The sequence below is a fragment of the Danio rerio genome, chromosome 12, assembly GCF_052040795.2.
Source record: "Danio rerio strain M-AB ecotype USA chromosome 12, GRCz13ab, whole genome shotgun sequence".
In the NCBI taxonomy this organism is placed as follows: Eukaryota; Metazoa; Chordata; class Actinopteri; order Cypriniformes; family Danionidae; genus Danio; species Danio rerio.
Window position 1 is genome coordinate 47,957,341 of NC_141032.1, and position 15,160 is coordinate 47,972,500.

Consider the following 15,160-nt stretch of genomic DNA (forward strand, 5'->3'; position numbering starts at 1 on the left):
TTGCATGATAATATGCTTTCTTTGAAATCAAAATACGTAAATATTAGGCCCACATGAAATCTGTGCATGCAGAATCCTGCAGATTTTTGCCTCATGATTGATTGTTTATTTACTCGTGTAAATGTGTGTACATTTATATTTATCCAGTTTTTAAATGAATTTTAGTAATGATATTGACTAATATGAAAATATTCATATGATTTAATTATTAATATTAAGTAATAAGTAATATTTTCTGTCTTTTAGTAGATATATTATAGGAGAGACTTGCTTTGTTTACCAAATAAAGTGGATCTAATTAAATTTGCATTGTAAACATTAAATAAAAGTTATGGTATTATTTTTTATTTCACAAATTTAGTTTTAGTAGCGATACTCCCAAAATCATTCTGCATAAATCCACAGATTGTTAACAAAATTCTGAGCAAAAATAGCAACAAATGTCCACAGATTTTGTGTGGCTCTAGTGATTATAATGGAAGTCAATGGGCAAAAACAGCCCCCAACATAATGAAAGTTGCCCAGAGAGTATTGTTTTTAAAGGAGTGGTCCAGTATGATATCATATTTCAAGCTTTTTTTGATGTGTAATATAGCTGTGTAAACATAAACAACATCTCTGAATGTAATACGCTCAAAGTTTAATGCAAAAGGAGACATTGGCTTTTACAGAGTTAAAACAAACCAAGTTTGGGGACTACAAAAAAGTACATCTGGGTTTTAACACGTGCAGCGAAGAGACGCCAGAGACGCTGTAACGTTAAAGCAGAGAAAGCTAAAATGCTGTCTAAACGCTGCTAACTCCACAGAGCTTCTTCTATTTTTGTATTTGGGCTTCCAAAAAACATGACACAAAGAGAAAAGTGCTTATAGTTTAATTTTAATTTTGCTGCAGAGAATTATAAAAATATATAGCTAGCATTTGACAAAGGACAGCTTGCAGAATCTCCCAGTTTAGTGCTGGATTCAGCTAAAAACTCTTCAAAGAAGGAGCAGCTCCGACCATAATAGACAAAGTGAGCCACAACCTGTAAGTGTTTTTATTTGTTAAAATTCATCTATTACATGCATATTAGTATCTAGCGTTAATGGTATGTTGTAGTAAGGATGTAAACAATGGGAAATGCTGTTTGGCACCACTAACAATTTAGCTACAAATTCATATTTATCCATCAAATATAAAAACCCACATTCTTCAGAGGTGCATGCAGGGTCTCTCTATGCTGCTGCTTTCAGTGTCTCTCAATACGCCCACTTTCCCTGTGTTATACATCTCATAATATATATAAAAGTTTTTAATTACTTACACATGCTTATACCGAAAATAAGTAAAGAACACTTGTCAGAATTTATATTAGAGAGCAGGCGTGAAGTTCAGCTGTGTCCTCTGTGTCATTTTCTGTTTGATTCAGGCTCACACTAATATGGCTAACAGCTACTCTGACTGACAGTATTCACACAGCTGAGGCAAAGCACCTGCTTGTAGGGGTGTGACGCTTTTACTGTTGATGTAGGGCCAATCTGCAAATCACAGCACATTAGCAGCACATAGCTGACCAATCAGAGCCTCTTGAGGGCGGGCTTTAGAAGAAATTAGGAAATATGACAGTGGTTTTCATGTTAGCTGAGTAGTTGTATATAATCAAAGTAAGATATATGAAAAATTAAGTAAATAACAGGGTGAGAATGTGGTAAAACGTGGTAAAAATCAGACAAGGCCTTTTTTTTCTGAATTGCTTTTTAAATTTGCCAGTTGGGTTTAGGGAAGTGGGTGGGCGGGTCAATCTGTGCATTTTAGAATACTATTGGTTGGGGAGGGTGGGTCAATCAACCGGTCAGTCTGTCAGTCATTCATTCAGTCAAACAATCAGTCGACAGCAGCCTCTGGTGGATTTATGAGAAAACAGCAGACGCGAATAGCACTCGTGAGAGAAATCTGAGATCTCAAAAAGCGTACACAGCAGTCACTCGTGGATTCGCGAAAACAAAAACTGCAAAAAAAAAAAAAAAACGGAGTACCCGGCACGTATTTGAAGGTCTCCAGAAATGTATATAGAGGTACGTTTTCAGAATGAGCCTGGGTTGAATGTATCAGATGTCTAACAGAGATTTGTGTGTTTACTAGAGTTCAGACAAAGCTGCTCTTTCAGGAGCACCTTGTAGATAAAACGTTGCTTTCTTAATAATTTCCTCATTTTTGGTGGTCATTGTTCTGTCTGATGACCTGAAACATCCCTTTCTGACATCCAACTGTCTGCTTTTGTAAATGATAATGATGGTCAGTATGATGATGAAGCAGCTCACACCCGCAGTGATGGCAGCGACAGTAGTTTTCTCATGTCCAGGATTCCCACCTTTGTATAACTGAGGATCTGTAAAGATGAACCAGAGTAATTATGATTATTTGAAGGGCAAATAATACCCCTTGTACCCCTTTTACAAGATGTAAGATACGTCTTTGGTGTCTCAAGAATGTGTCTGTAAAGTTTCAGCTTAAAATACTCATCAGATTATATATTATGTCCTGTGGAATATGTCAATTTTGGGGTCAGAGGAGATTGTGGCTGTTTTTGTGGCCTGTGCCTTTAAATGCAAATGAGCTGGTTCTCCCCACACACCATTATGACATGCTTCTCCTGCGTCACGTCAGATAAACAGCACAAGTGACAGAGACACACACGGATGAAGCTGAAATACAGTTTATGAGTCAAAAAACCAAGTAAGGTTATTTGATGTACAGTTGAAACCAGAAGTTTTCCCAGAGATGGGTTGCGGCTGGAAGGACTTCTGCTGTGTAAAAAACGTGCTGGATAGGTTGGCGGTTCATTCCGCTGTGGTGACCCCAGATTAATAAAGGGGCTAAGCCGACAAGAAAATGAATGAATGAATGAATTGAAACCAGAAGTGTACATACACTCTAAAAACATTACCATTTTTTAAAAAAGTCTGATGGTAAATCATACTAAACCTTTACTATTTTAGGTCCGTTAGGATTATATAAATTATTTACATTTGCTAAATGCCAGAATAATGAGAGAATTTTTTTTGTGAGAATTTTTTATTAATTTCTAGACAGTCAGAAGTTTACACAGTTTACACAGAAGTTTTCCTTAGTATTTTTTTAATCTTTGCTTTTTAAACTGTATAACTTTGGTCAAATGTTTTGGCCATCCTTCCACAAGCTTCTCACAATCGTTTGAAGGAATTTTGGCCCATTCCCCCTGACAGAATTGGTGTAACTGAGTCAGATTTGTAGGCTGTCTTGCTCGCACAAGCTTTATCAGCTCTGCCAACAAGTTTTCTATAGGATTGAGTTCAGGGCTTTGTGATGGCCACTCCAAAACATTTACTCTGTTGTCCTTAAAGCACATTTTCACTAATTTGGCAGTATGCTGAGGGTCATGGTCTGTCTGGAAGACCCATTTGTGGCCAAGTTTTAATGTCCTGGCTGATGTCTTGAGATGTTGCTTCAGTATTTCTACATAATGTTCTTTCTTCATGGTGCCGTGTATACTGTGAAGTGGACCAGTCCCTCCTGCAGCAAAACAGCCCTACAACATGATGCTGCCGCCCCCATACTTCACAGTTGGGATGGTGTTCCTAGGCTTGTAAGCTTTCCCCTTTGACCTCCAAATGTAACACTGCTCATTATGGCCAAACAGTTCAATCTTAGGACATGTCTCCAAAAATTAGTCTTTTTCCCCAGTGTCATTTAGCAAATTGTAATCTGGCTTTTTTGTTGATTCTGGCTTGTTGATTTTTCCATGTTGTCACACAAGGAAGCAGTGTGTTTGAGCTTTTCCTTAAATACTGTTCTACAGTTGTGCCTCCAATTAACTCAAATGTTGTCAATTAGCCAATCAGAAACTTCCAAAACATTGACATCATCATCTGAGCTTTTTCAGAGGCAGAATAATCTTATTGTATGTAAACTTGACTTTCAAGAAAAGTTATTACAAATTCTCAAAAAAAAAAAAAGGTCTCTCATTATTCTGCTATAAAGCAGAACAGAAACAAATGTTAGAATCTTGACTAACCTAATAGAGAAAAAGTTTAGTCACATTAACATCTGACTTTTATTAAAATGGTTATGTGCCTTTTTATACAGTGTATGTAAACTTCTGCTTTCAACTGTATGTGTTCTGGACTTTATTTAAGCCTTTCTTTAGTGATGAGTCACATACAAATGCTGTTATAAAGTGTGCACTATACACTTACGCATATGCACACATACAATTGATGATTTAAGCATCCCTGTACACAAAAAAATCTGTTAATTCACATTTTCTGTATTTTGTGATTTACAAGGTTTTTCTGTTCATTTCCAGTTGTGAATTGCATTATAGGATGCTGATCTCTTGACATCGGATGCTAAGTATTCAACTCCACAGTTTAACAAAGTGACTTTTATTGACATTTTAGTCATTTTAAATAATATATAGGAAATAATATATAGAGAAATATGTCTGTAAAATAACAGAAAATGTACTGGCAGTTTATTATTAGGTTTGTAGCATAATATACAACACCAACCCAGACAATATATCCCTTTAAACTAATAAAAATGTTCATAAAAGTCACTTTTTGCTGTTGGAAGAAATATCAAAAGCCCATAATGCAATTTAATAGCAGAAATAAACAGGAAAAAAAAAAAAAAACATGAACCACAAAATATGGAAAATATATTTTACATCTGCATATATATATATATATATATATATATATATATATATATATATATATATATATATATATATATTCACAATGCAGATGTGGTGATTCTAGCGGTTATGAAATAAATAGCGATGTTACTGTCTTTTTGTATTACAAACATGCAGTTTTAAAAACGTTTTAAACTTGTAAAACTCATTCCTGGGGATGCAGCTGATCACAGAGAGTTGGAACAGATGTTTTAATCAAAGTTTCTTTGCAAATCCTGTTCTGTGGACATGTTTATGCATGCTTTTTGTGGATACGTGTTAATAGGCTCCTGTCAATCAATTCAGTGAGCGGGCAAAACAGCACTCTTACATTACATTGCGGTGGCCCTCAAAGTTGCAGGGATTTAGAGAGGGGTCTGAATGCAGACCTGGTGCAGTGCAATCTGAGCTGCATCTAATGCTTTTTAATGCGCTCACCTAACCCCTACCTTAACTATACCCATCACAGTGACATCACTCACTCAATTGAGTGCATTGTGTCTGACATTGCATCGGTGAGTGCTTGGATAAAGGCTGCATCCAGATACTATTGAGGATTTCTATCTTATTTTAACGCCAAGAAAAAAAAGGGTTGTTTATTTTGCACCTATATAGTTTAGTTTAAAGCTTTATTAATTCCTTTTGGGCAATTCATTCTGATATGGTGGTGCTTCACATATAACAAGAATGACACATTTAAAACAATAAACACCAACACTCATCACGTTTACAAACAAAAACTGAAGAATGAATGAAAAAATAAATAAATAAATAAATAAATAAATAAATAAATAAATAAATAAATAATATTAGTAATTAATAATAATCTATCAGTTCATATGTAACTGTGGGAACACTATACATACACACAGTTTTGTTCGAACAGCTTCCAAAAGCTGGCTTTACCCCTTACTTGCCCTTTAAAGCCAACTTAACAAAACCCGTCACAGTCAGTCAGTCAGATTCTCCACACATAATTTGGTTAAATGCTTCATTGCGGAGAATCTGATTTCTTGACAAACACACACAAATCTAAACATCTCAGTATATCAATTAATTAATATATTTATCCATCACATTACTACTTTTCTGATTTATTGCTCTATAACCGATGGGTTACAGAGTAGTAACTATTTAATTCATGAAGCTTGCTTTAGCCTATTGCAGACTCTAGACTAAACGCTTCTTTGGAGAATCTGATGTCTTGACAAACACAGACTAATATAAACATCTAGAATTTCCTAAAAATGTCTCTTGGGAATATGAAAGATTATTACTGTATGTATTTATTAATTTATACATTTATCCAAAATACTTATTAAGTTGTTTTAATGCTATATATTTCTGTACATAAAAATGAATTGAATTCATATAAAATAATAAGGCATTAGTTCTACTGCAACTATCAAGTAGCTGAATAAAATGTACTACCTGTACTGCCGGGAGCTTCAGGTTTATCAGGCTCTGTTGACAAATGTTAAAAATAGTATTAGTAAATTAAAACATTTGCTGAATTATGAACAGATTTTACATGCAGTACCTGATATCTCCACTGTGAATTCTTTGGTTTCTGCACAACTTTTCGCTTGCACAAAGAAGCTGAATGATTTCTTCGTTGCTGTATCTGAACTGTATCTGCATGTGAAGATTTGATTATTTTCACAGACACCCTCAGGATGCTCCTTTCTACATATTTCTGAGACTTTATTCTCAGGATACTGAAATTTAGACAGTGTAACACAGCCTTCAGTCATCTGATCAGAGACGCTGCAGTTGAAAATCACTTCTTTCCCCACAGTTCCAGTCACATCCTTACATCTCACACCACAGCCATCTACAAAGAAACAAATGATATACAGCATCAGAAGAATAATTCAAATGTTAAATATGATGTTATATCAAGATCATTTCTGTGTGTTCATGTTAGTCACCTAATTAATTCACACTAATATACTGGATCATTCATTCATTCATTCATTCTCCTTTAGCTTAGTCTCGTCATTCATTATGGGTCACCACAGCGGAATGAACCGCCAACTTATCCAGCAAATGTTTCACACAACAGATGCCCTTCCAGCTGCAACCCAGTACTGGGAAACATCAATATACACTCATACACACACATACACTACGGCCAATTTAGTTTCTTCAATTCACCTATAGAGCATGTGTTTGGACTGTGGGGGAAACTGGAACCCCTGGAGGAAACCCATGCCACATGGGGAGAACATGCAAACTACACACAGAAATGCCAACTGAGCCAGCCATTAGAGATGCGCGGATGGCGGTTACAGCCGCGGAATCCGCGGATAAACCGCGGATCGGGCGGATGACATGACGAAAAATAATATTTTAATTAAATTCGGGCGGGTGGTGGGCGGTTGTACTGTTTTTGTACACATACTGTAGCTGGCGCACCAACGAAAAAGCCTAGGACTGACTTCAAAGAATGAGAGGAGGAATCGGACACTAATTCTGGATGAAGTACAGAAGTCTTCCTCTACAAAATTAAGAATCGACGGATCAGCAGAGGAAAATCTACTTTCCTTTTGGGAGAAACAAGGCCAGTCATTCCCACGTCTACAGCACCTTGCCAAGAGAATTCTATGCATTCCAGCAACAAGTGAATACGTGGGCCCACCCGCAAGAGTTAAGGTGAGGCCCCCCAAAAGTGAAGACCGGGAGGTGGGGTGGGGAGGCTTATGATCGCAACTTTCAACTTAGTCACTAAACTGACAAAGCGTAATATAGTTACGATTCCTCATGATATCAGGCTGGTTTGTGTTCACTTATGCCTGTTTCACACCGCAAGCGTCAACGGCGCGTGAGCAGCGCGTGTGTTTTCGTTGTCCATGTTAACAGATTAGAGCTTTCATACCGCACGCAGCAGCAGCGCGTCAGAGCGAGGCGTGAGCGTCGCCGAAGCAGTAGTGCAGCGATAGTTTCGGCGCTGGGTCTATTTTTGACGTGCTGTTTAGGCTCAATTAAAGTGACAGTGCATTGATAATGACCAAAACACAATTTTTTTTTTAGCAATTTTACCCAATAAATGCGTTAATAATGTCAAATGGTTTATATATAGTCATTCAAATGAACTTAAAACGATTAAAAATGGCAACAAACATTTTGCTGCTACTGCTCGACATACGCGCTGCGCACGCTCTGCTCACGCGCCGCTGACGCTTGCGGTGTGAAACAGGCGTTAGGGTGTGCTCACACTAGGTACAGTTGCCTTGTCCAGACAGAAATGACTATTTGGGCGAATTATACCTTATAAATAGGTACAATATGTGACTCTTTCAACACCAATTTAACACTGTTGGTGTCCACGTTGTGGAGCAAGCTATGTAAAACAATGTAAAGACTTTTCTTCTCTACTGAACTTGAAAATATGATTGGCAGAATCGTAGAAATGCTGGATTAAGATTGTCTAGGGGGTCGAATCGAGATCGCAATCTTTTTTCGAGTAATTGTGCAGCTGAGAGTGCACACTTAACTTATAACCCAGTAGTTAGGATAGTGTAGTGTTTGAAGAGAATAGTCAAATATTTTCTATTATGAAATAATTAATTCTATCACGCACAAAATGTTGCTGTGACAAATTGCAGTCATTATTTTAAAGTTGGGTCAAAATGTAATTTCTTTTTAGTGTAAAGCATTTGTTGGCAGAGAGCACAATAGCAATTATACACTACACAATTTCTGTTTACTGTCTCTTTCATCATGTGCATCAGATTTAATTAGTGGAGAAAACACAATGTTCAAGTCTTGACTAAAACACACAAATATTGCTTTCTGACATCAGTGGGTTTTCCGTGATGTTTCCCAGAGCAAAACACTGGGTCAGGCCTAAACATTCCCTTCTGGAAATTTACGATCCCTGTGACGGGAAGCGAAAGAAGACCACCCCCCCCACCCCCCACCACCACACACACACACACACACACACACACACACACACACACACACACACACACACACACACACACACACACACACACACACTTCCAGTTTGTTGGTAATATTTACACTGCATAGGGCCCACCATTGCCGGATACACCCCTGCTGCCTCCACTAATGTCTAAAACACACATTGCAGGTTTATTCTCTTACGTGGATCAGCTTGGCAGACTGAGGTGAAACTCCAAATCAGCATGAACATCTGCACTGCATTTACTACATCCATGGCTTTCATTTCCCAGCTGAAATACAAGACAGAAGATTGGAACAAAGATGAAACTTAATCATTACTAATAAAGAAGTACTAAAGATTATGGGCACACTTTATTTTAAGGTGTCATTTTTAATGCACTTACTATAGTAATTACAATTAGTTATGCCTAAATACATGCAAAAATAAATATATACATTGAAACAAGGACACCTTCGAACAAAGATCATATAAAACAATCACAAAATCAGTTCTCTATGCTAATACAGTAGGTATTTATTGTAAATATCTATAATAAAAGTTTAGTCAAATCATCTAAAACAGCATGCATATGCTCAAGATTTTCCAGCGGTGCATTATGAATTGATTGGTCCCACTTTACAATAAGGTTTCATTAGTTAATACTATTTAATGCATTTAACAACATGAACTAAGTATGAACAATTCTCGTACATCATCTATTAATATAGTTCAGCATTTACTAATGCCTTATTAAAATGATTAACTAATGCACTGTGAGTTAACATGGACTACAATGAACAACTTTATTTAAATCAACTAATGTTAACTAACATGAGTAAACACTGTATTAAATGTATTGTTCATTGTTTGTTCTTGTTAGTAAATACATTAAAATTAACGGTATCACTTTACAATAACAGTACATGAATAATGATGTATTCATATGTAAACTAAACATTACTTTATTATGAATTAATGATGAGTTAAGGAATGCACTAATCATGAATTACCTTTAACTACAACATGATTAACATGAGTTCATGTGTAAATAACGACTAGCTTAATTACTTGTTAGTACATGTTGGTAATTAATGTATTAATTAACATTTAAGTTTAGGCTTAAATGTAACCAACATGAACTCATGAGCTGTGAATGTATAGATATGTCATGACTTTACTTGGAGGGACTCATCACTATTAACTCATCCTTAACTACTTATGAACTCCTGTTCATGTTGATGTTGACAGAACACTTATCTGGTGTTATTCAGTGTAAACTTACAAGTTGGACGTGCATAAGGACTTCATGAGTAGTTAAGAATGGGTTAATGATGATGTGCCCCTCCAAGTAAAGTCACAACATAAATATACATTAACATATCATGAGTTCATCATGGTTAAATTAAGCATAAACTAATGTGGTAATTAATACATTAATTAACAAACAATCATGAACTAACAAGAAATTAAGGTAGCTGTTATTCCTACATGAACTCATGTTAATCATGTTGTAGTTAAAGTTAATTCATAATTAGTGCATACCTTAACTCATCATTAATTCATAATAAAGTAATGTTTAGTTTACATATTAATACATCAATATTCATGTACTGTTATTGTAAAGTGTTACCAAATTAACTAATACAACCTTATCTGCTTGTTAAGTGGTGACGTGTTTGTGACGTATGTAATACTGTTTCCGGGTCCAAGCCGCCACTCATTTGAGAGGAGAAATCATTCGTTTATGATCACGTTTTATTCCTATCACACATTAAAGTTAATTTTATATAAAGTCATAGTGTACACAACAATCTCTGCTGCATAACAAATACCAAAATGTTTACAATTTATAAAAAATGAATCACTTTCTGGCCATCGGATATTAGGCATGGACATATATACTGCGATCGTGATTTTCGAAAGCCTTAAATCGCTTTGTAAACGTTTATTATTACCATTTCATGAGTCTCCCCATTCAGTTCATAGAGCGCTTGGACCCGGAAGTCGCTTCGCGTGACGTCACACTTAACAAGCGGATTGTAAAGTGTTAGCAATTGATTACATGTAAAAGATTGTGTTGTTTGGAGATAGTTAATACTCACCGACGGTCTTTCTGTCTTCACAGTCTGAGTTCATTTGTCGCTCTCTGCTATCACACAGACTTCTAAATGCTCGTGAATACTTTAAAATGACTCAGAGTCTTAGGGGTCTTCCAAGAGAACACATCACAGTGTGTTGCGTCAGTGCCTCCGCTGTTCTGTTCATAACATAAAGAATAACTGAAAGTGATACTGTGCTGAAATACAAGGCTGGGGGTTTGGAGGGATAGGCAGTGGGTCATGGTAGTGATGTTAGCACTCTCCAATGTTAAGTGCGGGGTGTGGTGCGGTGATAGTGACTTTAGCAGTCTTCAAAGTGAAGATGGCTTATAGATGAATAAGGATTCTTGATGCTTTGCCGCTTGAGTGATAGATCGCGACTTTGTCAGCTTAGGCTTGAGCCCTTCTCCATTATGCACTGAACATTTCAATTGTTTTCTCACATGTTTGTTGGCAAACTGGCGATCCTCAGCCCATCTTTGCTCCTAAAGGACTAGACCTTTCTTGGATGCTGCTTTTGTACCAAATCATAATTACAATCACCTGTTGACATCACCTTTTTGGTCAGGTCTAAAGGGGACAGAATGCACAGAGCCCTGGCAATTAAGTGGAGCACCACCCCCTCACCTCCAGCCGGTTGTTGATCTCCGCACTGCATATTGCCCAAAATTGCCTGCTACAGGCAAATGTCTTACACAATTTGTAGGATGTATATTTACAAATGAAATGAAGTTGACCAGACAAAACTTTTTTTTCTTCTTTTTTTTTTTATTTTTTCCCAAATGGTGTTTAACAGATTCAGGATATTTCCACAGTATTTCCTATAATATTTTTTTCTTTTGGAGGAAGTCTTATTTGTTTTATTTCGGCTAGAATAAAAGCTGTTTTTAATTTTTTTAAAAACATTTTAAGGACAAAATTATTAGCCCCCTAAAGCTATGCATTTTTCAATAGTCTACAGAACAAACCATCGTTATACAATAACTTGCCTAATTACCCTAACCTGCCTAGTTAACCTAATTAACCTAGTTAAGCCTTTAAATGTCACTTTAAGCTGATTGGAGGGATATGCAGTGGGTTATGATACACTGTAAAACCTAATGTTGTCTTTACTTAAACAATTAAGTAAAGTTGACTGAACACAACTTAAAATTTTGCATTTTGGATTTTTTTTTTGCATTTATCACTTAAAAATATGAGTTAATTTAATTTAATGTAACTCTACCATAAAAAACTGTACCATACAATGCATAAACTTAAGATTTCAAGTGTAGTGAGCTCAAAATCATAATTAATCCTTTGAAAAAAATAAGTAATTTTTTACAAACTGGAATGTAAAATTCTAATATGTGCAACTTTTAAGTTACAAGGTTTTTAAATCAGAAAATAAATGGCTTCAGGTATAATTATTCATCATAGTGTGAATAAATGGCAACGTATTTATTGTTTTAAATTTATTTAAACATTTTTTCACAGTATATTATTACACACACACACACACACACACACACACACACACACACACACACACACACACACACACACACACACACACATATATATACTAGTATAATATATATATATATATATGTATATATTATGTATCATTAAAGTCCGTCTGAAATCTTTAAGGATTATATAGCAAGTCAAAACTAACAAAAAAAGAGCATTCAGTGTTGTCCTCATCTGACCAGACAATGTTCTCCAAGAATGTCACAGGCTTGTCTAAACATTTTACAGCAAACTTCAAGCGTCAACATGTTCTTCCTCTTCAGCAGTGAAATCTTGTGTGGTGATCGTGAACACACGGTGGTTGGGATCATTACTTATCGTAACTGATGATCTTTCTGGATTATGACAGTAAAAATTTGTTGCTCACTTGCATTTTTAAGATGAACCAATTTAGCATTACAAGTCATTTTAACTTGAATCAATTAAGCTGATTTACAGTGTAGGTTGTGATAAGGTCTGATTTAGATCAATTATTTTTTTCCTCATTTTCAATTAATGCTTTATCGTTTACCTGAAGTTGCTTTGAGTCAGAATGCTGACCAGTAATATCTGCTCACGGACACATCCTCGCCAGTTCTGGTTCTTAGATAGAAGATAAGCTAATTTCTTTTAAGTAATAATAGGCTGCCCCATGCTTGCTCATACTTAAAGAAAGTTTGATTTAGCCCCTAGATTATATCATACTTGTAACGCCGGGGAGTGACACCACAACAGAAGGTAGGATCCAATATGCAGGTTTATTCTTTAGTCAGGCAAGCAGTGGTCAATACAGGAATGAACAGGTATGTTTGGGCAAATCCAGAGTCGAAGTCAATAAACAGGCAATAGGTCGTAAGGCAGGCGGCTAAACAGGATGACAAGGATAAACAGGGCTAAGAACCAAAACACGGGAAAACAAGACCAGGATAACGCGTTGTAATGTCACCAAACAGTAAACAAGACTCGGCCATGTGAATGAGTGTGTGTGCTACTTAAATACTGTGTGTAATCTCAGTCTGTGACAGGTTTCAGCTGGTGATGTAATCAGGAAGATGAATGACCAGGCGTGCGTGATAGGGAGAAGTGCATGTATGAAAATGTAGTCCTGGGGAATGCGGAAGTGAAGTGAATGATGATAGAGGAAACCAGCGATCTCCAGTGAATGATCGCTGGTTATCGTAACATAGCCCCCCCTCTAAAGAGCGGCTTCCAGACGCTCCAAATACAGTTCAGGCGGGAGGTGGAGCGGAGGCGGAACAGGGGGAGGGATGGAGGGCCAGGACCATGCAGCGGGGGCAGGACTAGAGCATGGAGCTGCGGAGGGCCTGGAGCGTGGAGCTGCGGAGGGCCTGGAGCGTGGAGCTGCGGAGGGCCTGGAGCGTGGAGCTGCGGAGGGCCTGGAGCGTGGAGCTGCGGAGGGCCTGGAGCGTGGAGCTGCGGAGGGCCTGGAGCGTGGAGCTGCGGAGGGCCTGGAGCGTGGAGCTGCGGAGGGCCTGGAGCGTGGAGCTGCAGTGGCCCTGGATCATGAGGCTGCAACCATTGAGGAAGCTTAGGAGGCGGTGGCCGTTCAGGTAGTTCAGGCGGCGGCGGCCGTTCAGGGAGTTCAGGCGGCGGCGGCCGTTCAGGGAGTTCAGGCGGCGGCGGCCGTTCAGGGAGTTCAGGCGGCGGCGGCCGTTCAGGGAGTTCAGGCGGCGGCGGCCGTTCAGGGAGTTCAGGCGGCGGCGGCCGTTCAGGGAGTTCAGGCGGCGGCGGCGGCCATTCAGGAAGCTCAGGCGGCGGCGGCGGCCATTCAGGAAGCTCAGGCGGCGGCGGCCATTCAGGAAGCTCAGGCGGCGGCGGCGGCCATTCAGGAAGCTCAGGAGGCGGCGGCCATTCAGGAAGCTCAGGAGGCGGCGGCCATTCAGGAAGCTCAGGAGGCGGCGGCCATTCAGGAAGCTCAGGAGGCGGCGGCCATTCAGGAAGCTCAGGAGGCGGCGGCCATTCAGGAAGCTCAGGAGGCGGCGGCCATTCAGGAAGCTCAGGAGGCGGCGGCCATTCAGGAAGCTCAGAAGGCGGCGGCCATTCAGGAAGCTCAGGAGGCGGCGGCCATTCAGGAAGCTCAGGAGGCGGCGGCCATTCAGGAAGCTCAGGCGGCGGCGGCCATTCAGGAAGCTCAGGCGGCGGCCGCCATTCAGGAAGCTCAGGCGGCGGCGGCCATTCAGGAAGCTCAGGCGGCGGCGGCCATTCAGGAAGCTCAGGAGGCGGCGGCCATTCAGCGAGCTCAGGAGGCGGCGGCCATTCAGCGAGCTCAGGAGGCGGTGGCCATTCAGGAGGTTCAGGTGGCGGTGGCTCTGGCAGCTCTGGCGGCAGCGGCACTGGCAGTTCTGGAGGATCTGGCAGCTTTGGCAGCTCTGGAGGGTCTGGCAGCTCTGGAGGGTCTGGCAGCTCTGGAGGGTCTGGCAGCTCTGGAGGGTCTGGCAGCTCTGGAGGGTCTGGCAGCTCTGGAGGGTCTGGCAGCTCTGGAGGGTCTGGCAGCTCTGGAGGGTCTGGCAGCTCTGGAGGGTCTGGCAGCTCTGGAGGGTCTGGCAGCTCTGGAGGGTCTGGCAGCACTGGAGGTGGCGGTGGCAGCTCTGGAGGGTCTGATAGCACTGGAGGGTTTGGCAGCACTGGAGGGTCTGGCAGCACTGGAGGGTCTGGCAGCACTGGAGGTGGCGGTGGCAGCTCTGGCAGTAACAGCTCTGGTGGTGGCAACAGCTCTTGTAACTCAGGTGGTGGTGGCCATTCTGGTGGCTCAGGTGATGGTATTTCAGGAACTAGAACAGGAACAGACAAGGAACAGGAAACCATCTTCTGAGCTTGTGCTAGATTAACTCTTACCACATTCTGAGCTGGAGGGCTGGATGCGGCCATTTTGTGAGCTGGAGGAGCAGCCATCTTGTAAGCTGGAGGACTGGAGGCGGCCATTTTGTGAGCTGGAGG

At 39.7% G+C, this 15,160-nt stretch overlaps 2 protein-coding genes across 3 annotated transcripts; one reads left to right on the top strand and one right to left on the bottom strand.

Annotated features, from left to right (window-relative positions):
• Nucleotides 1-618: 618 nt before the first annotated feature.
• LOC147841576 (uncharacterized) lies at nucleotides 619-11,375 on the bottom strand. Of its 2 annotated transcripts, XM_087276959.1 has the most exons (6): nucleotides 11,339-11,375; nucleotides 10,715-10,869; nucleotides 8,813-8,901; nucleotides 6,240-6,533; nucleotides 6,131-6,163; nucleotides 619-2,371 (listed from the first exon to the last, which is right to left on the bottom strand). In XM_087276959.1, exons 3-6 carry the CDS (start codon nucleotides 8,892-8,894, stop codon nucleotides 2,121-2,123), a joined length of 660 nt encoding a protein of 219 aa, XP_087133085.1. In that variant the 5' UTR covers nucleotides 8,895-8,901; nucleotides 10,715-10,869; nucleotides 11,339-11,375; the 3' UTR covers nucleotides 619-2,120. The 2 variants fall into 2 exon arrangements, with proteins under 2 accessions (XP_087133085.1, XP_087133086.1); XM_087276960.1 differs by lacking the exons at nucleotides 8,813-8,901; nucleotides 10,715-10,869; nucleotides 11,339-11,375 and adding an exon at nucleotides 6,857-6,965.
• Nucleotides 11,376-12,941: 1,566 nt separating this feature from the next.
• On the top strand, nucleotides 12,942-15,051 carry LOC147841577 (uncharacterized). Its single transcript, XM_087275459.1, has 3 exons — nucleotides 12,942-13,654; nucleotides 13,810-14,761; nucleotides 14,882-15,051. Exons 1-3 carry the CDS (start codon nucleotides 13,511-13,513, stop codon nucleotides 15,049-15,051), a joined length of 1,266 nt encoding a protein of 421 aa, XP_087131585.1. The 5' UTR covers nucleotides 12,942-13,510.
• Nucleotides 15,052-15,160: the final 109 nt, after the last annotated feature.